Genomic DNA, 26,455 nt, shown 5'->3' with positions numbered 1-26,455 from the left:
AATATTAGAGGTGTTTTGTTTTTAACTCCTCTCTGTTTTAATAATCTTAGGTGTTAAATGTATCTACTCTAGTTACAATTATGTCTGAAAACTGATTTTTCAAGCTGGCAGAGTTCCTTTAACTGTTCCTTTTGTGCATGTCTATAAAAATGTCTTACATACATGCTTACATAACATTTCTCAAATGTTACATCATAGTTTTTTAATACATTTAAACAGTTGTAGCATCTTGCAATATTTCCCCATTATTGTATAATCATTTTTATTGTCAATGTTCTGGTATATTGTTAACTTATACTGTAACGTATTATCTCTCTTGGAAATGTATTTTAATAATATTGTCAGCACTCATGTATTATGCATTTTTTTCCAACTGCAATTTGGGAAACAGTATGTTATATAATTAGGGACAGTATTGTAAAGGGGTTAAAGATAATTTTGCCTGTACAATCTTAACTTTGGACTCTTCTGATATTCAGTACTTAAATATGCACCCATAGACCCCAATCATTCAACTGGATCTGCACAGGCAGACCCTTGTGCCTATGGGTTCTTCTTCAGGATCAAAGCCTTAAGGTTCTAGAACATACTGTAGTTTTGAAGAGAATATTTTACCCATAAAAATATACAGAATTGTGATTGTGGGCCCTTTGAAGTTTACATTCAGCTTTCTCACACCCTCCTTTTTATATTCACATTTTGCCCACTAATTTCAGAAGTGAAGTCCTGGTCCCACTGAAACCACTGGCAAAACTCCCATTGACTTCAGTGGGGCTAGGATTTTACCTTGGTGTCTAAATTGAGACATCTAGGGCATGAGTTTCCAAATAAAGCCAATGGGGGCTGCAGGCACTCAACACCTCTGAAAATCAGATCCTAAGCACTTCAGGTTGGTCACCCTAGAATCAGTGGTCACAGTTGAAAAATGTGTCCTAAATACTCTTTACAAATGACTTTTCTTTTTATGTAATATTTTCTCAGTACAAAGGTGTTTTGTTTTTTTTAGTTACTTCATGCTTTGTGGCATGCCAGGTTAGTAGAGGAGCAGCACATTCTGATGTATTGTTGTTGCTTTTGACCCCCCCTCCACTTGTTGGAAGACTGTCTTCCTATAGCAGAGCCAGACTTTAACCTTTTGAGCCCCCTCTCCAAGTAGAGACCCCACCTTAGCAGAAGTTAGTACCCTACTTCCAAATAGTTACTTGTCATTGTGCTTCCTGCCCTTGCGTGATTTGCTAATGGTGTATTTTTAGGTGAAAATATGCTAGTTCAGTGCTTTATATTACTACTAATTGCTAAGTTGGAAGAATGAGGGATCAACAGGCTAACACCATACCAAAGGGATTTTCTACCCTGACTCGGGTAAGAGTCTTGAGGTGGCCTCTGAGGGGGAGAGAGGGAATCTCTGTATGAGAGGAGAGAGCCACAGGAAAGGCTGGGGCATTGGGTAAGGAAAGAGTGCATAGGCCCTAGGAGGATGGTAGGTGGGGGAAGGCTGTTAGGGGCTGGCTGGAAGGAGGGGTCTATGGAGAGAGAGGTATGTGTACAGAGGGGAAAGGTTGTGGGGAGCAGGGAGGGAGGATGTGTATGGAATAGGCTCTAGGGCTGAGGTGGGAGTACTATGCAGATGGTATTGCGGGGAGGCAAAGAATGGAAGGGAGCTGGGAGAGGCTGGAAAGAGGCTTTAAGGATGTTAGTGAAGGGGTCGGGGAGGAGCTTATAGGAAAGGGGCGGGGTTACATCCCGCGCCCTCTGAGTTCCCTGGATGACGTTTAGTCGCGCCGTGACGTCAAGGTGTTTCCCCGTGATGTCAGACGGCCCATGCGCAGTGACAGCGGCTATTACAGGTGACGTCACGGACCGGGTGTGACGTCTAGTGGTGCGGGCCGCTGGAGCTCTCCGGGTTGTGTGGTCTCCCCCCCTCCCACTACGGGTCGCGGCTGGGGGCGGCCTGGCAGCGGGGACGCGGCTTCCCCCTCCCCTTCCTCCAGCGCTTCGACCCAAGATGGCGGCGCTGAGCAGCGGCAGTAGCTCCGAGGGGGCCTCGCTCTTCAACGGGGACATGGAGCCTGAGCCGCCGCCCGGAGCTGGGGCCTCGTTCCCGGGGGGCAGCGGCGGCGGCGAGCCGGCCATCCCAGAGGAGGTGAGCGCCGGGCGGGAAGAGGGGCTCCGGGCGGGGTGTACTGGAACCCCCCGGAGCCGCTGCCTGGGGCTTCCCCGACCCCTGGCTCTGCGGCCTGAGCTGCCGCCGCGGGGCAGGAGGTGCGCGCTGCCCTGGCCCCTGCCCCCTGGAGGAGGCTCCCCGCTGTGTGGCCCGGGAGCGGGTTGCGCACGGCGGGGCCGCGGCTGCCCAGGGGCCCAGGTGAAGGGCGCGGCGGCGGGACGGGGTCTCCCCTCCCCCATGTAGCGGGAGGGGGTAGGGGATGACGGGGCCTCCCTGGGCGGGGGATGACGGGCGGGGGAGGCCGCGGCAGAGGGGGATCCCCGGCGCCGGCAGGCCCAGCCCGGGCCGCTCCGCATTGCTCCGATGCTGCGGCTTGGGAGGGGGCTGCTTAGCTCAGCTGCGCCCCCGGTTGCCGCCGGCGCTCCCCCGGGCCACCCCGGCTGCTTTGCGCTTGGCCATGGCGACAGCGCCTGGCTCCCAAGGGTTAAGGCAGGGGGGCCCGGCGCGCACGCTGCTCCTGCTCAACAAGTGCAGGCGGCGCAGGTGGCTCCGGCGGGCGGCCTGGCCCTGGGGCGGGGGCGAGGCGCACGGGCAGCAGCGGGCCGGGGTAGTGCTGTGTATCTGCAGCGCGGGGTCGCCTCGGCAAGGTCCCTGCTCGTTGTGCGGGGTTCCCGGCCTCCCTTTGCCCGGAGAGTTGGAGAAGCTAGTGCGCGCCTCGCTTTGATGTAGGGCCGCTGGTAGTGACAGGTGCAGCGTCAAGGGGTCTGTCTCTGGGTCAAAACCGAAAGTCGGGGGTCTTCAGGCATCCCACCTACGGCTCCTCTGTGGTGTGCATTTGAGAAGCTGTAGTACGCTTTTGCAATCAGTTTATCTTGTGTCTGAGAATCTCAAAGCGCTTGTCGGATATTGCCGAATCTCTGTGTTTGCGGGATTGTGCCCTTAATCGCTATTGCAGCATAAGGTCTATTCCCGTGGATTGGGCACTGGGTTGGGGTTCAGGATATCTGGGCTCTAATTTGTGTCTGTCACAGTCATGGTGAGACTTCTGGACACATCTCTTAACTAGCCGGTGTTTGTTTCCTAATCTGTAAAAGGAGGTAATACCTCTCTTACTGGGGTGTTGAGGTTTAAATTGCTGTTTGCGGAATGAGTTCAGCACTTGGATATGTAAAGTATTTTGAGGTTTTGGGGCGATTTAGCCACAAAGACTAAGTGACTTGGCCAATGTCACATAGCAAATTGGTTCTAGAGCTGGGTTTAGAACCCAGAAACCCTGACTTCTGGTCTCTTGCATCAGTCACTGATGGTAAAACTTTCAAAAGCATGTGAGTGATTTGGGAGCCTGGGCATCCAAGTGTTCTGGGTCATCAGACTCTACTTCTAGGACCTCTACTTTTAGCTACACCAGTTGCTAAACAGTTGCCATATTCCTACCTTAGCGGTAAAAGTGTTTTCATGTTTACTTACAGCACACTAACCAAATTTTCAGTATTTCACAAACACAAACGAATTATGCATTGCATAATCCCTGGGAAATATTTTTTGTTTGTTTCCAGTACATTTTACAGATGGGAAAACTCAGGGAATGGGTCTATGGCAGGGCTGGGATTAGACTCTTGATTCCACAACTCAGACTTCTGTCAGTCACATTATTCTTCTTTTCTGTAAGTAATCATCATTTGTTTCTAACTCTAGTTCTAATAGCATTACTTGCGTAGTAGACAAGAATGGTAATGTCAGCAGTCAAAACTTTGCTAATACATAGTAAAAACTGAGATTTTTATTCCTGATACAAAAAAGGAATTTACAGTTTAAAGATTTAAATGCCATAACATCAGTGTGTGCACGCACGCTCTCTATATTTTACACAACATGTAGGAAGAGAAAGTGATGGGTATGTAGCAAGAATTATCATATTTTGTTACTGTTAAGTGGCTATTGCTCTTGGACCAAAGATGTTTGTTTTAAGTAAAAACCTGAATAGAACAGTAGGAACCAGTTTTATTCATGTAATGTGCTCATCTGCAAATGTAAATATTTTGTACATAGACTTTAAACAGAATAGATTTGTAACAGATAAAGCACCATACTTCACATACATTAAGTTGATATAATGAGGAACTTTGGCTATTATGAATACACTTTTTAATTCAGCCCTGATATGTTCAGTTGCAAAAATGTATATTTATGGTCTATACTTACTCAGCTCACACACATTTTGAGGAGGTCTGGTTAGCTATGAAACAAGAGACCTACCAAACCATCTTGTGAGGGGTGACTTTGCTCTTGAAAAGGATAGCTACTTAAATGCTAACACCCTTGTTTTTATATACTTTATGCTTCTGTCAAGTTCCCAATCACAGATTTGTAGAGAAGAATTCTTTTTTCTTAAAGACAATGGAATTCTAAAGTTCTTAAGTACCTACTACAGAGTCTCATTAAAAAGCTCAGCAATTCAGTTGCTTTGAGTTAATATCTAGAATGGCTTCAGGGTCAGAGTGATTGTTGTCTTGAGCTCCTGTGAAAACCTAAGCTGAACTTACTGACACATTACAGGAAATGTAGCTTTTTTCGTAATGTTCTTTTTTGGGCTATTCCATAGTTTTTTGTTTTTTTAAAAATGTCAAAAAAAGGGGGTGAAAGTGTTGGGGAAATTTTGAAAAAGACTGACTGACTTAGTATTTCAACACAAATTTACTTGTATTTTAGTTGAGTAGATAATTTATACTGAAAGCATAATGCCTTACTATGAGGTTATGTGGCTAATGGCCAGAGCTGAAATAATACCTTACCAAGATTTAGGATTTAAACCAAAAAAACCCCCAACTTTTAGGCAGATGTAGTTACGTCTTTATGAAGAATTCTTATCAAATCTTGAACTTCTTGCCTCAGATGTTATCTCTGTAGCCCTAACCATTAGATAAAAAGCCTGTCATAATAAAGTGTATTGATCATTAATACTTGCTCTGGTAAAGAAAACAAAGTTGAACACATGCGTAAAACTAAAAGCGTATAGCTGGTGGTGTGGGGGGAAGAATTCACTGTGCCAGAATGTAGTAATTGCAAGAGCTCATCTCATCTGAAAAATCATGCAGGATTCATAAGTGTACTTGGAACCATACATGTGCTTACAAAAGCGTGGTACATTTAGGAAATTACTCTTGAGGGCATTCTGTGCCAAAAAATTTAATTCTGCGCACAATATTTTAAAATTCCGCAAGATTTATTTCTCAATAAATAAATGCAGAGGCTCCAGCATGGCAGTGGGGAGCACAGGCCACTGGCTGTACGAAGGTAGGAGATCACCCTGCAGCCTCCCTCCCTGGACACGGACTCAGTGGTGAGGCTGCACCTCACCCTGACACAGCACAAGGTCTGGGCCTGCCCTTCTGCACCAAGTGCACCAGGCGTGGGGCTTGCAGGGTCAACCAGGCAGGATCCAAGTGTGGGGGGGCTCAGTGTGGGGGGATCCAGGTGTGAGGTGAGAGCATTTTGTGTGGGACAATCTGGGTGCAGGCAGCTCAGTGGGGGATCTAGGTGTGAGGGGATCTGGATGCGGGGAGGGTTGCAGGGGCAATGGGACTCTGTAGGGGCTTCCAGGTGAAAGTGGTTTGGGCTCAGCAGAGGGGTCTGGGTGTGGAGGTCTCAGCAGGGGGGGGTCTGGGTGCAGCTAGTTGGGGGTCCGTGGTATGGAGGTCTGGATGTGGGGGCTCAGGGTAGGGTGACCAGATGTCCAGATTTTATAGGGACGGTCCTGATTTTTGGGTCTTTTTCTTTTATAGGCTCCTATTACCCCCCACCCCCTGTCCCGATTTTTCACATTTGCTGTCTGGTCACCCTAGCTCAGGGTGGTGCAGGGGGGTAGAGCTTATCAGGATGGGGGTCTGAGTGCAGGAAGCTCAGTGGAGGGTGATCTGGGTGCAGGGGTCGGGGTCCGGAGGCAGGGGACTGGGTGCAGGGGGGCTCCAGATACAGGGGTTGAGGTTCAGTGGGGTGGGGTTCTGGGTGTACCGGGTGAGGCTTGCTGAGGGTGTCTGGATATGGGAGGTCCAGATACACAGGGGTTGGGCGGATGGGGGAGCAGCTCCCTGTACAGTGACCCCTCCCCCCCCCGGAGCTGAGGAGCAATGGGGGCAGGAAGCAGGGGAGGATGCTGAGCTTCCTGCAGCTGGGGGCAGTTTCTGGGGATTGGGTCCGACACACCCCTAGCCCCTCCTTGCAGAGGAGGAAGTAGTCCCGTTCTCTCCTGCCTCCAGCCCAGCCGGGACTAGCTGCTGATCCCGGCTCAGGTGTCCCCAGCCCTGCAGTGATTTACCTCTCTGCTGGCTGCTCCAGGTGCCTGCAGTGATGTACCTGTTGAGCTAGGGAGTGGTGCGTAACTCCTTTTGCAGCTTCCCTGTCAGAAAGTCATTTTCTGCGGGGAAGCAAAGAAATCTGCGGGAGACATTAATTCTGCGCACGCGCAGTGGTGCAGAATTGCCCCAGGAGTAGGAAATACATACTTTCTAGAGGCACCAGGACCTGTAGACACTGGAGGTGAGTGCATTTAGGGTATATGTCTTTTACCCCCCTACTCCATTCCCATCAGTTGTTTTCTTATAAGCTGTACTCTCAGATGAGGACAGGGTTTTCAGGACCTGGTGAGAACTAGAGATGAGCCTTGGGGAACAATTAAAGTATTATACCCGACTTCTAAGAGGGGGCAAGGTGGACATTTCAAGGTGGGGAACCAGCCCTCTGGGACTCCCTCTGAGTCTTGCCTTCTTTCCTGTCTCTTGGGGCGTGGAGACTGAGGCATCCTTCTCAGCTCCCAGTGGCCAATCCAGTTGCCCGGACTCAAGCTGTCTGTCTACTCTTGGGTGAGTTTCGGGGACATTAGAATTCAGGCTGGTTCACCCCAGGATGGATTCTCAGAGCACAGGCTCGTTCAGGTGGGGAGCATCATGGGTTTGCAGGATGGTTGGACGTGTTTATCAGCTGGGAGTAGAGACTATATTCTTGTCACTGGGGAGTAGTTCCAGAATTATTAAATCATTCCAATTAGATTCTGTTCTTTCAGAGGAAGAAATTCAAAATAGATGACTCAGGAAGTCCCTGCGGAGACACCCAGACTTATTGGCCTCCTGATGCCACTTTAATGGCTGGGGAGAATAAGTTCTGCTTCAGCCTTTTTGGAACATGTCGTTATTTTCAGTTTTGAAATTATTTTAATTTTTAATAGTCCATAATAAATTTTTCTATTGATCCGAAACAGCTTTCCCCCCAAATTTTGAAACTTCTTGCCTTTTGTTTTCTTTTGGAACAGTTTATTTTTCAAACTCGCAGCATTTCCCACAAAACAAAAAATCAAGTTTCCACCCAGTCCTAGTGAGAAGCCACCTTTAATTGAGTGATACTTCAGTTCATACTTCTTTAGTTTGGAAAACATTTTTTTTTCTCCTTTTGAAGTATTTTCCTGCCAAGTGTAACTTTATGTAACAGATGTTTGGGGATTGAATGGATTTTTTCTTATGATGAAAGTTAATGCAATATGCATTCCCAATGGAAGTACTCTACTATGATGATGCCATTCACTGTATTTTCCTCATTACAAGACACAAGATGCTAGCATTGAAAGAGTCCATGTATCAACATTCACTCTTTTTGTTGAAAGCTGAATCTTAGAAATCAATTGCAATCATTTTTCCAAACCAAAAGTAATCAGTTACAGGTTGTTGATGAAACTGAGTATCTCTGTGACATCTTCACTGGCAAAATGAAATGTAGTTGATACCCTTTTATTATAGAAGCACTATAATTTTCTCCAAAGTACCCAACAGCAAGCAAAGAAATGTACTAATTAATACACTAAAATGTTTTTACTATAAAAATAGGTTGTCAGTGAGTTTTTAAAAATAAGAATTCTGTTACGTAGAGGGATACTAGCAATAGTTTCTGCAGCATATTGTTTAAGTGTATAGCATATTTAAGCCTCTGAAACAGTGTTATTAGTAAGGTAAATTGAAATAGTTAAACTTGCTGAAAATTGGTAATTTTAGTTTTTAAAACAGTATTTGAAGTGTTGCATGAGTGAGTGTGATAGAGCATGGAGTCTGATTTTTTTTTCCATGTATTTTACTTAATGTTGTCTGTAACTTTCCTTGATGTAAAATGTTTTCCTTATTTGACAAGTTCCTTATTTTAATGTATGAAATGTCTGAACTTCATTTTTTTGCAAAGCATTGCAAGCAAAATTGCTCTTTTTGGAAATTTCTTTTTTTTTTTTTTTGGAACACCTTTCACGAGGGTCATCTTTGACTTGTAAACTTCAGCCTGGGCAGAATTTTTTCTATTAATTTAATGGAATGAAAGTTTCTTCTCTCTCTTCCCCTTCATCCAGATGTCCTGGGCACAATAACTTTTTTAGTTACTGCAGTATTCTCCATGATTTAAATATTCTAGTAAAGGGAAAGGAAACAGGTAGCTGATGCTTCCACAAATATACCTCCAGCAGAGCAAGCTGAAAGGGTATGCCATAAAACTTTATATTCCAGACATTTTGAAAAGAGCTTACAGTCTTTGCTAGACTTACTATAAGATCTTTCAGTGTCCTAATTGCTCTATGACTCAGGAAAAGCAGGCCATTCCTTTTATTGGTTGTTTTTTATTATCTAGCACCTAGGTGCTTATTTACAAAATTTAAAAATATCTCACACATTCACAGTGGATAAGGATGACCAGGTCTGGAATCCCTTGGGTCTTCTGGCTCTCCTTATGTTCACCTTGGCTTATGCCAGCTGCACTAGCTGGGAAGGGGAATCAAAACCCGATTCAGCCTTGACGGAGTGACCACACTGATACCACATTCCTGTTTCTGCTTCCCTTATGGGCCAAAGTCAGTAGTCTTCTTTACCAAGTATCTGCAGCAGTTACTCCAGTTGCAGTTACCAAATCCAGTTCCACGTATCTTAAAATAAATGTATTTGACATAATGCAGGAAAATCTCTAAATAATCAATTGTAAATAAGTGTATCTACTAGGATATTATGATGTGTTGATCGTTTGACACACAGTTTGGATTACAAACATGAAGTATTACCTACAACATATATAAACATTGTTTTTAGTCTTCCTCCATCCCAAACTTCCAGATACGTAGGGCTGTCAGCCTTTCTTGCAGCATGTCCAATTAATGTTAGAGTACATCTCTTTGGAATTCTTTGATTCCATCTGTACTAAGCAAGTATGCTATTATAGGGACATGGGTTGCATATAAGTTGTTGGTTGCATGGATTGTCTTTGCATTGGTGCAGCATGTCCACACTGCAGATCAGTTTGAAAAAACACTTTTATCATGTTCGTATGTAGTTCTTTCAGCTGGTCCTGTATCAGTGCATTTTAGGACTAACCTATCTCATGGTTCTAACATAGCTTTCTGGAACACTTACAAAAATTTGTGATCTGAAGGGCATTCTGAAAGACTTGTTTAAGCATTCTTATTTGTTGCAGTGAATCCCTTTGGGGTTGTCACCTTTTTCAGCATGAAGTGCATGAGAGACGTTTTTGGTGCAAAGCCCTAGGACCAGTGTCACTGAGCTGTTGGCCTGGAATCCTTTGGCTTCTCTGGGTTAGCTAGTATACCTCCCTATGAGGAAAGGGGAGGGGAGAGACTTAAGTGACATCTGTCACTGAAGGCTCTGGGTCTCCAGCATTGTTAAATGGGGCTACTGAATTGATCTTAAATAATTTCCTGAAGGCTGCCAGAAGTTTAATTTCTCCTGACGAAGAATACCATTCAGCTCATGCCACTAGGTGAAAGAAGAAACAGATTCTTTATATCAGGTATTTCCAAATAAAAGGCAAGGACAGCCTCAATATAAAGGATCTAGTATTTCTGGTAGGAAAAGGTAGAAAATAGTGTGTCTGCAATTATGTAGCTTTCTAAGGAAGGTGACTGGCTGTGCTCTCCAGACTTCTGCAAACACTTAAGTGTGTTTGGAGGTGTGGGGTGGGGGAATGTAGTGCAACCACTGGAAGTATCACAGGTTTCTTATAAGAGACCAACACTAATAATTCTGGGTGTTGCCTTTTGGTCTGGCATCAGTTATGCATTTCTGTAAAATACTTTGGCAGCCATAGCCTAATACCATAATATTTGAGTGCCTCTGGGACAGAGACCCCTTGGCAATGGATCCCCTATTCTCAAACATCTCTCACTGAGATTTGACAGACTAAACTAAACATATCTTACACAACATTTATTTGTAAACAGTAACATGTAAGATATCTACACAAAGCTCATAACTTGTTAAGATTCATAATCATTGCAAGGTGTATTTATATTGAAAGTATGCTTTATGCACTTAGAGTAGAAATTAGTCATCTGGAGATAATGTAATGGCCCATTTGGGCAAGGGGGAGTTGCCACCCCACCCTGTTTGGCTGGTGATGCTATGCAAGCTCAGTTGTTTAGCCTTGAGCAATACTAAGACTTTGAATGGGAAGCCATCAGAGGCAACAACAAACAAATGAAACCACTTAAAGGTAAAAACAAATGAGAAAACATTACAACAGGTAGGTATTCACCCTGTCTATGAATAGAAACTGAAGGCTGGTTTTGGTACAACAGGGAGGGAGAAGCACCCCATTCATTTACTGAGGATAACCCTGTGTGGAGTGGGGATGTTTTTCTGAACTTTCAGATTATGGTTCTTAAGAAACCAGCTATCCCTGCAACAGACTGACCTTTTGGGGGGAAATCTACTTTATTAAATAGAAGGGTAATTGTTGATAAGTGTAGACTCAGATTCGCATTTTATGATTTTGTTTTATATTGTAATCCTTTTAATAGAATATCAGGGTTGGAGGGACCTCAGGAGGTCATCTACTCCAACCCCCTGCTCAGAGCAAGACCAATCCCCAGACAGATTTTTGCCCCAGATCCCTAAATGGCCCCCTCAAGGATTGAGCTCACAACCCTGGGTTTAGCAGGCCAATGCTCAAACCACTGAGCTATCCCTCCTCCCCCCCCCACACACTTTTGTTTCCACCGTTCTTATTTCTAGTTAAATCTTCATTTTTACAGTAAAACAAAAATAAGTTTAAGTGCTCACAAGTGTTGTGTGTTGTACAGGAGTGGTGGTTTAAGGTAAAATAGGTAAACTGGGGTATGCTGAACTAGGGTTACCATATTTCCACAATCAAAAAAGAGGATGGGTGGGGGGGAGCCCCGCTCTAGCCCTGCTCTAGCCCCGCCCCTGCCCCATCCACTCCCTCCCACTTCCCACCCCTGACTGCCCCCTCAGAACCCCCAACCCCCCCTGCTCCTTGTCCCCTGACTGCCCCCTCCTGGGACCCCTGCCACTAACTGCCCCCTAGGACCCCACCCCCTATCTAAGCCTCCCTGCTCCTTGTCCCCTGACTGCCCCCTCCTGAGAACCCCCCACCCTAACTGCCCCCTAGGACCCTACCTGTCCCCTGACTGTCCCGACCCTTATCCACACCCCCACCCCATATTCACACCCTCGCCCCCAGACAGACCCCCAGGACTCCCATACTCTATCCAACTGCTCCCCGCCCCCTGACAGGACCCCCAGAACTCCTGACCCATCCAACCCCCTCTGCTCCCTGCCTGCCTTGACCCCTCTCCACACCCCACCCCCCTAACAGCCCCCCCAGAACTCCCGACCCATCCAACCCCCCCCCGCTCCCTGTCCCCTGACTGCCCCCCTTCTCCAACTCCCCGGCCCCCTTACCGTGCCGCTCGGCTGGGCGGCGTGCTGAGGCTGTGGAGGAGGGGGGGAGGGGCTCTGGCTGCCACTGCTAGCCCCACCGCCGCGTTCCCTCACAGGCGCACAGCCCCGCCCCCCAGCGCTGCCGGGCGGCGTGCTAAGGCTGTGGAGGAAGGGCGAAGCGGGGGAGGGGCTGTGGCCGCCGCTGCCAGCCCCGCTGCCGCATTCCCTCACAGGTGCACAGCCCCGCCCCCCCAGCGCTGCCGGGCGGTGTGCTAAGGCTGCAGGGGATGGGGGGAGCGGAGAAGGGGCTTTGGCTGCCGAGGCCCCAGTGCGAGCGGCGCTCGGCCGCCCTGTCAGCCGCTTTTCACTCTTTAAATAGCCGACCGGGGGGAAATCCCGGACATTTTTAGATTTTTAGAAATCCCCCCCCCGGACAGCTATTTAAAGAGCGAAAAGCCGGACATGTCCAGGGAAATCCGGACGTATGGTAGCCCTAGCTGAAACTTTGGGTGCAGAGAATCTGGAGTTTCTGTGTGTAGCCAGTGTCGGGGGCTGGATATCACGGGAATGATTCAAAGGGACTCGGGGATTAAGGTGCATCTATTGTTAATCTGCAAGGCAAATTTAGGGCTGCCATAGCCCAGAGGAGAGTGCTTGAGTGGTTGAAAGGCTGGTGGCGTCCTGGAGCTGATGCCCAGCTACCTCAATAAAGACTCTTTTGCGGAAAGCAGGGTGTAACAAGTTGACACTCAGTCCTGGCTAGCCGAAGAACTGTCACAGCCTTCCAAGAGTAAGAACATCTCTCTCTCTCTCACTCTCTTCCCCCCCCCTCCCCACAGCAAAAGTAGGCTTGTGTGTGTGTGCGCATGTTGTATTTATTATCCTAAGGCTTGTCAACATGGTACTTTCGTGCACACCAAAGGGATGTAAATTTTAATCCTCTTGTGTTGCACACTAACCTGACCCAGGTGTGGTGCACTAAAAGTTCCCTAGTGTGTGTTAATATAGACTATGTTGACATACTTTCGTGCATGCCGTCAGGCTCCACAGGAGCCAGTAGTGCATGACACGCTAGTGAGGACTAAAATTTACACCCCTCTGGTGTGACTAAATCTCTGTAGACAAGCCCCTGGAAAAAGTGATGGGTGTGGGTAAGGGTGCAGTTAGAAGAGAGCTTGAGAACAGAGGGGTGTATTGCATTTAGCCTGCAAAGTCACATAGTTAGTGGTTATTATTATGCTATCCAGCAGTGAGTTCTATAGTCTTGGGCTGGTTCTTGCAAAGATCCTGTCTCCCATGACTAAGTTGCCCATATTGATCAACAGTTTCATTGTTGTGGCAGAAGATAGCTGTAAGGGAGAATGAGATGTGATGATCTCTTATGTAGCTAGAGCCATAAGAGGCTCATATGCACTTGCTTGCTGTTTGGACAGTTGGAAGGAACCTACACATCTGTTCATGCTGCTGGAGGCAATGGGCTTCCTTCTTAAAGACCCAACATTCCAGCTTTTCCCACATAGATGCATGGGGTGTGACGTTGCACTCTAGCATATTTTCATAAAATCATATAATGTAACAGGAATATGCTTCATGCAAAAGGTCTCTTGTAAGGTATCATTACAAAGTTTATAATCTACTGAGTGTGGTCATCCTATTTGTATAAATGTATCACTCTTGTATCTGAAACTAGAAATATGAAATATAACTCTGAGGTCCTATTGTAATTATGCAAAGTGTGGGTCATTAATGGTGGTTTGGAATCTTGATGGCTCCCATCAACTAGGAGAATTGACTGTACATGGCTCTGTTTACTTGTAAGCCTTCCTGTATACGTGTGTGCTGGCAAGTGGGTAACGAAGTCTTACAATGACATGTGATCTTGTCACTTGAACTGGAATCCATCTTTAACCTGGTGCTTTTCCATTTAGAAGGAGGGGTGGTAACCCAAAGAGGGACAAAGGATTCCTGCCTTGTGCAAAAGAGATATAAGGGGGTGGAACAGAACAAAGGGGGCTGCAGTCATGAGAAATACCCTAGCTACCACCTGAGCTGTAACACGGACTGTACCAGGGGAAAGAATCATAGAACATCAGGGTTGGAAGGGACCTCAGGAGGTCATCTAGTCCAACCCTCTGCTTAAATTAGGACCAACACCAACTAAATCCCCAAATGGCCCCCTCAAGGATTGAACTCACAACCCTGGGTTTAGCAGGCCAATGCTCAAACCACTGAGCTATCCCTCCCCCAAAGGATTGGGCCCAGACTAGGAAGGCATCCAGTCTGTGAAAAAAGCCTATTGAAATATCTCTGAGGGTGAGATTTACCTGTATTCAGTTTTCTTACTGTATTAGGCTTAGAGTTGCATGTTTTATTTTATTTTGCTTGGTAATTCACTTTTTGTCTGTTATTACTTGGAACCACTTAAATCCTACTTTTTGTATTTAATAAAACCACTTTTTACTTCTTAATTAACCCAGAGTATGTATTAATATCGGGGGCGGGGGAGAGAACAGCTGTGCATACCTTTCTATCAGTGTTATAGAGGGCGAACAATTTATGCATTTACCCTGTATAAGCTTTATACAGGGTAAAATGTATTTATTTGGGGTTTGGATCCCATTGGGAATTGGGTATCTGAGAGCTGGAGACAGGAGCACTTCTTAAGCTGTTTTCAGTTAAGCCTGCAGCTTGTGGGGGACGTGGTTCAGTCTTGGATCTGTGTTTGCAGCAGGCAAACATGTCTGGCTCAAACAAGGCAAGGCACTGAAGTACCAAGCTGGCAGGGAAAACAAGCTCAGAAATAGTCTGGGCACATCAGGTGGCAGTCCCAAGAGGGTTTCGGTGATCCAACCCGTCACATAGGGTACCTTGTGTGGAAGCCCAACTGGACTCAAGGCCTTCTGCACTGGTACAGTATCAGTGGTGTGGACCTAGCAGAGAAGAGATATTGGAGCCATCAGGCTTCAAAATGGATTAAGTTACAGATTTGGGGCCTGATACCCATAACAGTAGCTAATGGCATGGCATGAGGTGACAGCTACGGATGCTGTAGTGTTAAAGTCAAGTGTTCTTGTGCTACATGTGATTGACTGCCTCCATGAAGTAGTGGCTTGTTCACTGGCTAGCTGCAGTTAGGCAGGGGCTTCCAGATTGCCTCAATCAGATTAAGTAATCACATGCTTCCTGCTTGAGATGGGTTGTACATACATGGGGCTTCATTCTTAAGGAGCTGTTCTCTCTAGGACAGTCTATAGATTAGTGATCTCCAACCTTTTTATGCCCAAGATCACTTTTTGAATTTAAGAGCAACCCAGGATCTACCCCCTCTGCTCACTCCACCCCTCCTCCCGTTGCTCACTCTCCCCCATCCTCACTCACTTTCACCAGGCTGGGGTAGGGGGTTGGGGTTCGGGAAGGGTACAGGCTCTGGGCTGGGGCTGAGGGGTTCGCAGTGTGGGAGGGCACTCTGGGCTGAGCCTGGGCAGGGAATTGGGGTACAGGAGGGGGTGAGGGATGCAAGCTCTGGGAGGAAGTTTTGGTACAGGAAGGGGCTCTGAGCTGGGGCAGACTGTTAAGGTGCTGTAGGGGGTACAAGGTGCTGGCTCTGGGAGGGGGCTCAGGGCTGGGGCTTGGGGTGCAGGAGGGGGTTTGGGTTGCTGGCTCTGGGAGGGGGTTCAGGGCTGGGGGATGGGGTGCAAGAGTGGGTTCGGAGTACAGGAGGGGTATGGGGTTCTGGCTCCGGGAGGGGGCTGGGGTGCGGTCTCCTGCCAGGCAGCACTTACCTTGGGTGGCTCCCGGTTGGCAGTGCAGCAAGGCTAAGGCAGGCTCCCTGCTGTGGCCCCACGCTGCTCCCGGAAGGGGCCAACATGCCCCTGCTGCCCCCGGGGGGAGGGGCATGTGGCTCTGCGCGCTGCCCCTCTCTGCAAGCATTGGCCACAGCTCCCTGTTCCTGGCCAATGGGAGCTGCGGGGGCGGTGCTTGCAGGCAGGAGTAGCGCGCAGAGGGAGACCCCTGACACATACACCCCTGCCCCCAGGGCCGCGCGGCTGCGCTGGCCTCTTCCGTGAGCGGCGTGGGGCCAGGGCAGGCAGGGAACCTGCCTTAGCGGCAGCCACGATAACCCACCAGAGACTGTGATCGATTGGTTGGTGACCACTGCTCTAGATGCAGCTTTTTTGAGATAAGATCCATGAGGTAAGGTTCAGAGCTTTCACTGACCTAGTATTCCCAGAAATGGTTGATTCAAACATATAGGATCCTCTCTATGTGCAAGGTAGAATGGGTGTTGTCTCCTGTGTTAAGCAATTCTTCAAGGATGGGGTTGGGCAGTGTACCACAATATGTCTAATTACTGGTTACTTGGCAGGAAAGAGAACCGGATTGTAGACAGTATTTCAATCAATGTGAGAGCCATGTGAGTTGTCTCAGATGGAAGCTTGCTCTTTCATGAGTGGGGCATACCAGAGAGATCTGTTTGTGGTGTCTGCAAGCAACACACTATTGGAGTTCTGCATAACTCATTTAATGATCCACTTTTGAGGGATGCTTTCTTTACTTACTGGATGGGGAGGGAGTTCATGTACCTTTCCTCCTGTAAGTAATGCACCTAAGGGAGTAGAGCTCAAGAGGTTAATTTTTCTGGTAGACTCCTTCCAACCATCTAGGAAAACAAACCAATTCCAATAGAAAAGGTCCATGATTCAGTGTGAAAAGGCATGGTTTAGAACTTATTGTGTGCTCTTCCCCAACTCCTTTGAGTACATTTGGCAGCTATTTGGGCTTTTCCAGGGCTTTAACTCCAGTTTTTGGCTCTGAAAGGCTGCTCTCTATCTGCCTATCAGCTGCTGAATAGAGAGGCCCTCTGTTCCTCCTGGTGCTGCTACTTCTGTTATCATAATAGTGCTAGAACAGTAGAACTGGAAGGAGGGAGAGAGAAAAAGCAGCTCAGAATAGTAACTGCTGGATGCAAAGTAGAAAACATATTTGCAGGGAGGGAGGAAGTCATTCACCCTCCAGCCACCACAGAGGAGAAATGGGGAAGCTTCTGGTAGTACAGGGACAACCAACGAGACCACCTTGTCCGCTGGCGATTCCTTCCTCAACCACCTATGTATGTGATGCTGTTAGTGTAGGAATGGGATGTTGAGTCCTAAGCCCTTCCATGAGGTGGTTATCCATGGGTGGGATTTTCAGAAGTGCCTAAATGACTTAAAAGTGAAAGTTGCATTGAAAGCCAGCGAGACTTGATTTTGAAGTCACTTAAGTGCTCTTGAAAATTGCCAACCCTACCAAGAGTTGAGTGGAGAAATAGCTTAGGGACTCCAGCCATAGTGGTAGAGTGGATTTCTCATGCTCACAGAAAGTGTGGTGTGGGCTGGGAACTCTGTGATCACTGCTTAGTTTTAGGATACCTAAAGCCCTATTTAACACTGGAGGTAGATAAGTTTTTTATTTTGTGTGTACTACATTTATAAGCTCAAGTGCCCAAGCTGGATGTCAATGAGGTGATTAAACTTTAGTGTAACAGCCTCCTTTACAACCACTTGATATATGAGCAGACTTATTAAATGAAGGTTCTCCTTTGATACTGGGGATTTCAGCTTGTGTCTTGAGTGAGCGTTAGGGCTCTGTTGACAGATCCAGTTGCTAAATATCTTCCAAGGTAGTGCTGGGATTCCACCTTAATCCTCCTGCCAACTTTCTTTCCCAACATCCAAACCAGCAGGATCTTATTCCATCAGTTTACCAAGTAAAACTCCCTACTCTCTTATCTGGAACAGATTAGATGACAGAGAGAGCTTTCTGATTCTTTTGATACGTATACATTGCACAGCTCTCTCATTGCTGCTTCTTGGCAGGCATACAACATAATGGTCATATTAACAAACATTTGTGTGAGTTCAGAGAAAAAGTTGGTCTTTACAGCCAGCCTCCACTGAGTTTACATATTAAGATTTGGAAGGCAGCCACAGAGTTCTGTTGAAATTGGCCTCATGAGAAGAAGCAAAATTTATCATCAGTGCTTCAAACTTGTATTGGGCTAGAGGTTACCCAACTGTCTTTCCACCTTGTTTTATTTTAGTGATGTCCCCATCCTTAATAGCTACTACAGAATAACAGATATCTTTATTAAAATATGAGTTAGGTGTGATTTGAACTTCTAACATGTTTGTTCTGTGTTGCAGAAAGATTTTTCTCTTTACTTACCTTCTAGTATAATGTTTGAGACATCCATGGAGTTGGGGTTCTGTTACTGGTATCTTTTAATAGAACATAAAGCTAATTCCCTGCAATTTTTTCCGTAACGGTATAAGTTCTATCACTACCATCCCACCTCTCTCCTTAGAGACTGAGGGATTTGTATTTTCTTTCACTGACAGGTCACAGGAATCTCTGAGGTTCTATTGGAAGAAGCAGTATGCAAGTCTCCATCCTGGAGCTGATGGCTTTTGAATTTTGAGCTATATTACTTTCTCACTAGTCTCTAAGTAATAGCATCAGTTTTGAATAGTGATACTTTTATAAATGGTACCTTCAGAGAACAGATAAGTATTTTTTCTCTGGCTTGTAGAAATTAAATCTTTCTCAGTTTTCATCACATTAAGTTGCTAGCAAATGTAATTCTAAGAAAAATAAAAATCTCTTTTCTGGAGGCCAGAGTCTATTGGTCCAACAAGTGAAAAAATTCAACTTCTACTGGATCAAAGTACCTTGTTTTCCTGTAAGTGAACTTACTATTGTATTGATTCAGCTTCAACAATTGAACATTGCATAGTGATGACTTACACTGCAAGGTAGCACTCATAGTCATCTCATAATACTAACAGTGGTTACAAGTTGCAGAGTCAGTGGGAAAAACTTGCAAACTGAGGCAGTCTAGAGCCCCAAGTGTACAATGTGTTTAAGATCAGGGCATTTAAATACTGCAGTGATAGGTACATTAGAAATATCTAGATCAGGGGTCGGCAACGTTCGGCACGCGGCTCGCCAGGGTAAGCACCCTGGCAGGCCGGGCCAGTTTTATTTACCTGCTGACGCGGTAGGTTCGGCCGATCGCGGCCCCCACTGGCCGCGGTTCGCCGTCCTGGGCCAATGGGGGCGGCGACAAGCCGCGGCCAGCACATCGCTCGCCCGCGCCACTTCTCGCCGCCCCCATTGGCCCGGGATGCCGAACTGCGGCCAGTGGGGGCCGCGATCGGCCGAACCTGCCGTGTCAGCAGGTAAATAAAACTGGCCCGGCCCGCCAGGGTGCTTACCCTGGCGAGCCGGGTGCCGAACGTTGCCGACCCCTGATCTAGATCATGTGATTACAGTAGTTACCAGTTTACCACTGAATGTTTGACATTTGTTGGTTTGCAAGTGTCATCATAGCAACTTGAACAGATGAACAAAATCCTGAAACTTTGAACATTACATAGATTAGTTTTCTCCTCTAATCAGATTTCCGTTTTGTACTGTATCATATGTAACCTTAGACAAGTCACTGTACCTCTTTACCTCAGTTTCCCCATCTGTAAAATGGAGATAAGACTTTGTAAAGTGTTTTGAGATCTCCATATAAAAAGTAATATATGAGAGTGACGTTTGTTTTTAGCAGTTCCTGCATTTCAAAATGAAAGGGTCTTTGCTCAGTTTAGTTTAAGACTGGAACAGAACTGAGACTGTATTGATACAGATAGTAGGTGATCATAATAACCACCAGTCGCTGTTTTTGATTGACGTTACTGATACTTTGAAACGGTATTTTCATTAAGGACTTCTGTCAACAAAGCTCTGGAAAAAATGATTAATTTGGGTCTAGGACACATTTTACAGTCATTTCAGTAAAATATGGAGTCTGACTTTTTTCAGCCTTAAAGATTAACTTAGTTTTTAGCTACTAAGATGTGAGTTCATGGTTTTTAATTTTTTAAATCTGTCCCAGACTTGCCTCTTTTGATTTATAAAAATATATTTTTATATTTTAGGTATGGAATATCAAACAGATGATTAAATTAACACAAGAACACATAGAGGCGCTGCTGGACAAGTTTGGAGGAGAGCATAACCCACCATCAATATACTTGGAGGTAAGCTTTGAGTATCAAATGAACTCCATTGAGTTAGTGTAATATGCTGTATATTTTTCAAGTATAAAGTAACTGTCCAGTAGAAGACTGACAGAAATACTTGTAATAGAGAACTATTTCCTCCTTGACTATATAAAAACAAATTATGCTTCTAATACTTAAAGATAGAAAAGAGATATTAGTGAGTCTTTCCCTCTTTTGTGACAAGCTGTAGGGTTCCTGGTGAGTAATGTGTGTACTACTGAGGGAAAGGCAGAAAACTATTGAAGTAGGTGTGCTGTTACAACTAGCGTAAAACATAAACTCTTAGCGGCAGCTTTCCATTCTGCATTCTAAGTGCGTGTAGGTGTGCATATGTATATATCTGGTTGCAACTCCATAGGTAAGATAGAGTTGTGTTGTGCATTGAATCCTTTATTTTGTCTAGGAAGAAATACAAACTTAAAACCAATTCCCCAAATTTAGAACACTTACTCTTTGAGCAGAGTGAATTTTCTGAGAATGTATAAGTAAATCTGTTAATTTGTTTGCATTATAATTAATAAAATTATTGCTTTTTAAGAAATGTAGTAGTATTTGGTTTTTGTTCCAAATAATCCTAATGGAGTAACATACTCGAAATTTACCATGATAGTTGAAATTAATTGAAATCTTAAACTGTTTGAGGTAACTAGTTATAATTAAGCTATGTTGTTGTCTAATTTTTTATGGCTAAATGGGATCAGTTCAACAGCTCAGGTAACTCTCAAATGGGACCATTGTGACATCAATGCAACCAGTCCCCCTCCCTTTCTGTACATCTAACTTGCATGCAACAGTTTTATTAGTTGTAATGGCTCAGTTGTATGAGGGAGACTGGACATACAGTGAGTTCTTCTTGGTTAGATTATTTGCCCCAACTGTTATTGCTCTTTAAAGATTCTGTAGTGCAGACTAGTGAGCTAGTAATTTGCCTTTGCTCCATTGCATGTTAAGGCAAAACTGCTGGGGGCCCAAGCACAGGGGGAGCCCTTAGAGCATGGACACTGGGACTCTGGGATTGAGTTTTCACTGCCTTTATTCACATAGCACTGATTTTACTAACACAGCACTCTGATAAATCCATTGCAGTTTAAGGGCCAGATTCACCATTACACTTAGGTTGCTTTGCTCTGCTTTGGTGTACTGCTCTTAAAAGTTAAAATAAAAAAAAAATTGTTATATTTTTAACACATTATTAAAAATATGTGATCGCATTCTCTTTGTGTTTCTTGCTTGGTGTTCATATATGACATTTTTAAAAAATGAAGCTAATTCTCAAACCAAAAAGCTGTTACTTTCTCTTAACCTTAACTTCATCACATCAGTAAGTTTAAGGATAAAAACATTACAGGGATGTTGTAATTCGACCAGGAAATTCAGAGAAGGTTACACTTAAAAGAAATCCAGATTTGGTTTGTTAAGGTATGAAAATGCATATTTAAGGCACCCAGATGCCTCTAGGGGATAAAGAGAGAGGATTAAAACTGATATTTAAACATGAAAGAAATATCTAATCTGGGACCAGAAACACTAAAATACTTTAATCAGAATCCTATATTCTTTGCATAACATCAATGCAGGCAGAGATAAGGTTGTTTGGTTGCCTTGACTGTGCATTTCTATATCTAAACATGTTAAGATTTCTTTGATCAACTTGTTTGTTTTAGCCTGGTGCAAAAGTAGTGGTTGGCGCTTACTAGCTTGTTAGAAGTTGCCGTGACACAATTGGTCTGAAACTCTAGTGTATCACAGTGCTGGATATAAAGCAGCCTGACACACAACAAACAAAAACACATCTTGGTGTTGATTGCAGGGTTGAAAGTACAAAAATGTAGAAAATATGTTCCACCGTCTGATTAGAAACAGTATGGTTGCCAAAGTATGGAAGACAAATGTTAAATTTCAGCAAGTGCATATGAACAAATTCACCAAGAAATTCTCTACATATAAGAGACTTTAGAAGGGAGATAAGGGAATACTGATAAGTAAGTTACAAGCAGCTCAACAGATGTGCATACCGTTGAGAAATCTAATAAAAATGGAAAAACAATGTGGATAACCTGTGCACCACCATCTTGCCTGTTGCTCAGGCCCTTGCCAGGGCATCATTTTCAAATCGGACCTCTTTTGGTTTTCACGACCAGGCTATGTCTAAATCTTGCAGATTCTTTTTGCATGACATACCTAAAATATGCCTTTCTTTTCCATCCACACAGCTAAAACTCTTGACCAGGTCTGATCATATCATGTGTAAATTACTGCAACATCCTTTCCTGTCCTTGACAAATGCAATCTTGCCCCATTCCTGTCTATTCAGAATTCTCCTGCAAATATACTTTTTCTAGCCCATCACTTTGACCATGTCAGCCCTTTCTTTGCATCTCTTTTTCTGTTGAATCAAACATAAGATACTTGTCTTTGTTTTCAAGGCCCTTTGTGGTCTGTCCTCACCTTTCTTGTCCTCTCATTCACTATCAAGATGTGGACTTTGTCTCAGATTGACCCATGATACCAGCCTCCATTGCCCACATGTTAAATTTTCATACAAGCACCTTTGTGCTTTCTTCCATGCTGCCCCTCATGCATGGTAGGAACTCCCCATGAACATCTGCAAAACTAACTTACTGTCCTCCTTCAAAATCCTCCTTAAAACTCTTTCTTTGTGCTTCCCATCAGGATCTGTCCATTGTATCTTCTCTGATGCTTAGTGTGCCCTTTGTTGGAATACTGAGAACTTAGTGACAATAGTTGAGCACTGCTAGGGAAAAACTGCTTCAGTGTTGAGCAATGAAAGATGTGGAAACATGCAAAACATCTTTCTGGGGACTAAAACACAACTTACTTTAAAAAAAATCAATCAGAAATGGTTTAAAAAAGTGATACAACTGACAGTTGCTGCTGGCTCCTCTTGATCCAACAAGTGACTGTAAAAAAGGGAATGGTGGTTACTTCCACAAAAACGGAGCAAAAATTCAGTTGTTGCCACCAAGCACATATGTATTGTTTTGTGTGTAAGGTGCTCAGGAATGAAAAATCAGGCAGGGAGACAACCCTTAACCCTCATCAAAGATTTACAGATATACTCCTTGGAACACTTGCGGTGACTCTACAGAGAGCTGTGCCGGCTGTTGTTGTTTCCAGCTGCTCCTGCAGTTGACAAAGCTCTTCATTGCAAAGAAGAGTATAGATGCCTGTAAAAGCAGCTGGAAACAAATAGGAGCCCTTGTCTCTCCCTCTGCTGGAGTCCACTGCTACTTGGAGGAAGAGAAAAGACTGGAGACACTGCCAAGTATTAGAGCGGTCTGCAGGAGAAGAATGTTGAGGTGAAAATGGAGTGAAGCGTTGGGGAAGCATGTCAAGGGGAGAAGGGAGCTAAGAAAATGTCTACACAGCCTACAGGAGCAAGCCTCCCAACCTGGGTTGAGAGCCCACTCTCCTCTCTAGGTTTTAGTGCTGGAGCTTCAATCTGAGCTGCAGTGTTTCAAAGTGCTGTCTACACAACTATTTTTAGAGCTCTAGTGCGAGCCTTGCTAACCCAAGTCTGTTGTCCTGGGCTCGGAGGCTCACTCCCACGGGCTGTGTGGATATATCGTAAGTGACGGGGACACGTGTTGGGGGCAAAAAGGAACATAGCTGCAGAGAAACTTGCAGGGGAGTGGTGAAGGAGAAGAGGGAGAGGTGAAATGAAGAACAAAAAATACAATATGATTAACTGTCCAAAAATGATAAAACACGTGTCTTGTTAGAAAGCCAAAACAACATTAAATATTTTTCTGAGTAGTCTTCTGTATAAACTATTGCTATATTTAATCTATCAACTTAAGTATCACCCAGTGTTCTCTAACATGGTTGTAATGGGGCTCTTCTGTCCATACAGCCTACATGCAATAACCAGTTTGGGGTACAACCACGTTTAAACGTATTTTTTGTAGTGTAGATGAGGATTAATTTTATTTTGGGTCATTTCAGTTTTTCTCAAATTCTCTTTCCATAACTCATCGTATTAGGGCACCGTTTTGCCCAGATTCAGCAGGTACTCTGCATAAGAACGGTCATACTGGGTCAGATCAATGGTTCATCTAGCCCAGTATCCTGTCTTCTGATGGCCAATGCCAGGTGCTTCAGAGGGAATGAACAGACCAGATAATCATCAAGTGATCCATCCTGTGTTGCCCATTCTCAACTTCTGGCAAACAGAGGCTAGGGACACTTCAGAGCATGGTTTTGTATCCCTGCCCATCCTGGCTAATAGCCATTGATGGACCTATCCTCCAGGAAATTATCGAGTTCTTTTTTTGAACCCTGTTATAGTCTTGGCCTTCACAACATCCTCTGGCAAAGAATTCCACAGGTTGATTGCGCGTTGTGTGAAGAAATACTTCCTTTTGTTGGTTTTTAACCTGTAGCCTATTAATTTCATTTGGTGACCCCTAGCTCTTGTGTTATGAGAAGGAATAAATAACACTTTCTTATTTATTTTCTCCACACCAGTCATGATTTTATAGACCTCTATCACATCCCCGCCTTAGTCATCTCTTTTCCAAGTTGAAAAGTCCCAGTCTTATTAACCTCTCCTTATATGGAAGCTGTTCCTTACCCCTAATCATTTTTGTTGCCCTTTTCTGAACCTTTTCCAATTCCAATATATCTTTTTTTTTTTTTGAGAAGGAACAACCAGATCTGCACGCAGTATTCAAGATGTGGGAGTACTATGGATTTGTCTAGAGGCAATATGATATTGTCTGTCTTCTCTCCCTTTCTTAATGATTCCCAACATTCTATTAGCTTTTTTGACTGCCGCTGCACATTGAGTGGATGCTTTCTGAAAATTATCCATGTTAAGTCCTAAATCTTTCTCGAGTGGTAACAGCTAATTTAGACCCCCATCATTTTATACGTATAGTTGGGATTATGTTTTCTAATGTGCATTACTTTGCATTTATTGGCATTGAATTTCATCTGCCATTTTGTTGCCCAGTCACCCTGTTTAGTGAGATCCTCTTGTAACTCTGCGCAGTCTGCTTTGGACTTGCCTATCTTGAGTAGTTTTGTGTCATCTGCAAATTTTGCCACCTCACTGTTTACCCCCTTTTCCAGATCATTTATGAGTATGTTGAATAGGACTGGCCCCAGTACAGACCCCTGGAGGACATCACTATTTACCTCTCTCCGTTCAGAAAACTGCCCATTTAGTTCTATCTTTTAACCAGTTACGGATCCAGGAGAGGATATTCCCTCTTATACCATGACCGCTTACTTTGCTTAAGAGCCTTTAGTGAGGGACCTTGTCAAAGGCTTTCTGAAAACAGTATCCCCGATAATGTCACAGCTAACCTGGTGGCTGAACTTTGTGACTTTGTCCTCACCCACAACTATTTCACATTTGGGGACAATATATACCTTCAAGTCAGTGGCACTGCTATGGGTACCCGCATGGCCCCACAGTATGCCAACATTTTCATGGCTGACTTAGAACAACGCTTCCTCAGCTCTAGTCCCCTAATGCCCCTACTCTACTTGCGCTACATTGATGACATCTTCATCATCTGGACCCATGGAAAAGAAGCCCTTGAGGAATTCCACTATGATTTCAATAATTTCCATCCCACCATCAACCTCAGCCTAGATCAATCCACACAAGCGGTCCATTTCCTGGACACTACTGTGCTAATAAGCGATGGTCACATAAATACCACCCTATACCGGAAACCTACTGACTGCTATACTTACCTACATGCCTCCAGCTTCCATCCAGGACACACCACACGATCCATTGTCTACAGCCAAGCTCTAAGATACAACCGTATTTGCTCCAATCCCTCAGACAGAGACAAGCACCTACAAGATCTCTATCAAGCATTCTTAAAACTACAATACCCACCTGCTGAAGTGAAAAAACAGATTGACAGAGCCAGACGAGTACCCAGAAGTCACCTCCTACAAGACAGGCCCAACAAAGAAAATAACAGAACACCACTAGCTGTCACCTTCAGCCCCCAACTAAAACCTCTCCAGCGCATCATCAAAGATCTACAACCTATCCTGAAAGATGATCCCTCACTCTCACAGATCTTGGGAGACAGACCTGTCCTCGCTTACAGACAACCCCCCAACCTGAAGTAAATACTCACCAGCAACCACACATCACTGAACAAAAACACTGACCCAGGAACCTATCCTTGCAACAAAGCCCGATGCCAACTCTGCCCACATATCTATTCAAGCGACATTATCATAGGACCTAATCACATCAGCCATACCATCAGGGGCTCGTTCACCTGCACATCTACCAATGTGATATATGCCATCATGTGCCAGCAATGCCTCTCTGCCATGTACATTGGCCAAACCGGACAGTCTCGTCGCAAAAGAATTAATGGACACAAATCTGACATCAGGAATCTTAACATTCAAAAACCAGTAGGAGAACACTTTAACCTGTCTGGTCATTCAATGACAGACCTGCGGGTGGCAATTTTGCAACAAAA

The 26,455-nt window shown here is 44.9% G+C and overlaps 1 protein-coding gene across 5 annotated transcripts in view; it reads left to right on the top strand.

The window, feature by feature from the left end:
- Positions 1 to 2,005: 2,005 nt before the first annotated feature.
- Positions 2,006 to 26,455, top strand: part of BRAF (B-Raf proto-oncogene, serine/threonine kinase) — a 119,423-nt gene continuing 94,973 nt past the window's right edge. For all 5 annotated transcript variants that reach the window (XM_065397596.1, XM_065397595.1, XM_065397593.1 and 2 more), the window contains exons 1-2: positions 2,006 to 2,143; positions 19,845 to 19,946. In XM_065397596.1, coding sequence (XP_065253668.1) covers positions 2,006 to 2,143; positions 19,845 to 19,946 — 240 coding nt within the window. The remainder of the gene's footprint in view (positions 2,144 to 19,844; positions 19,947 to 26,455) is intronic.

The sequence above is a fragment of the Emys orbicularis genome, chromosome 1 (assembly GCF_028017835.1).
Source record: "Emys orbicularis isolate rEmyOrb1 chromosome 1, rEmyOrb1.hap1, whole genome shotgun sequence".
NCBI lineage: Eukaryota > Metazoa > Chordata > Testudines > Emydidae > Emys > Emys orbicularis.
Note: the sequence above shows the minus strand (reverse complement) of the source record. Positions and strands in the feature narration are given on the sequence as shown.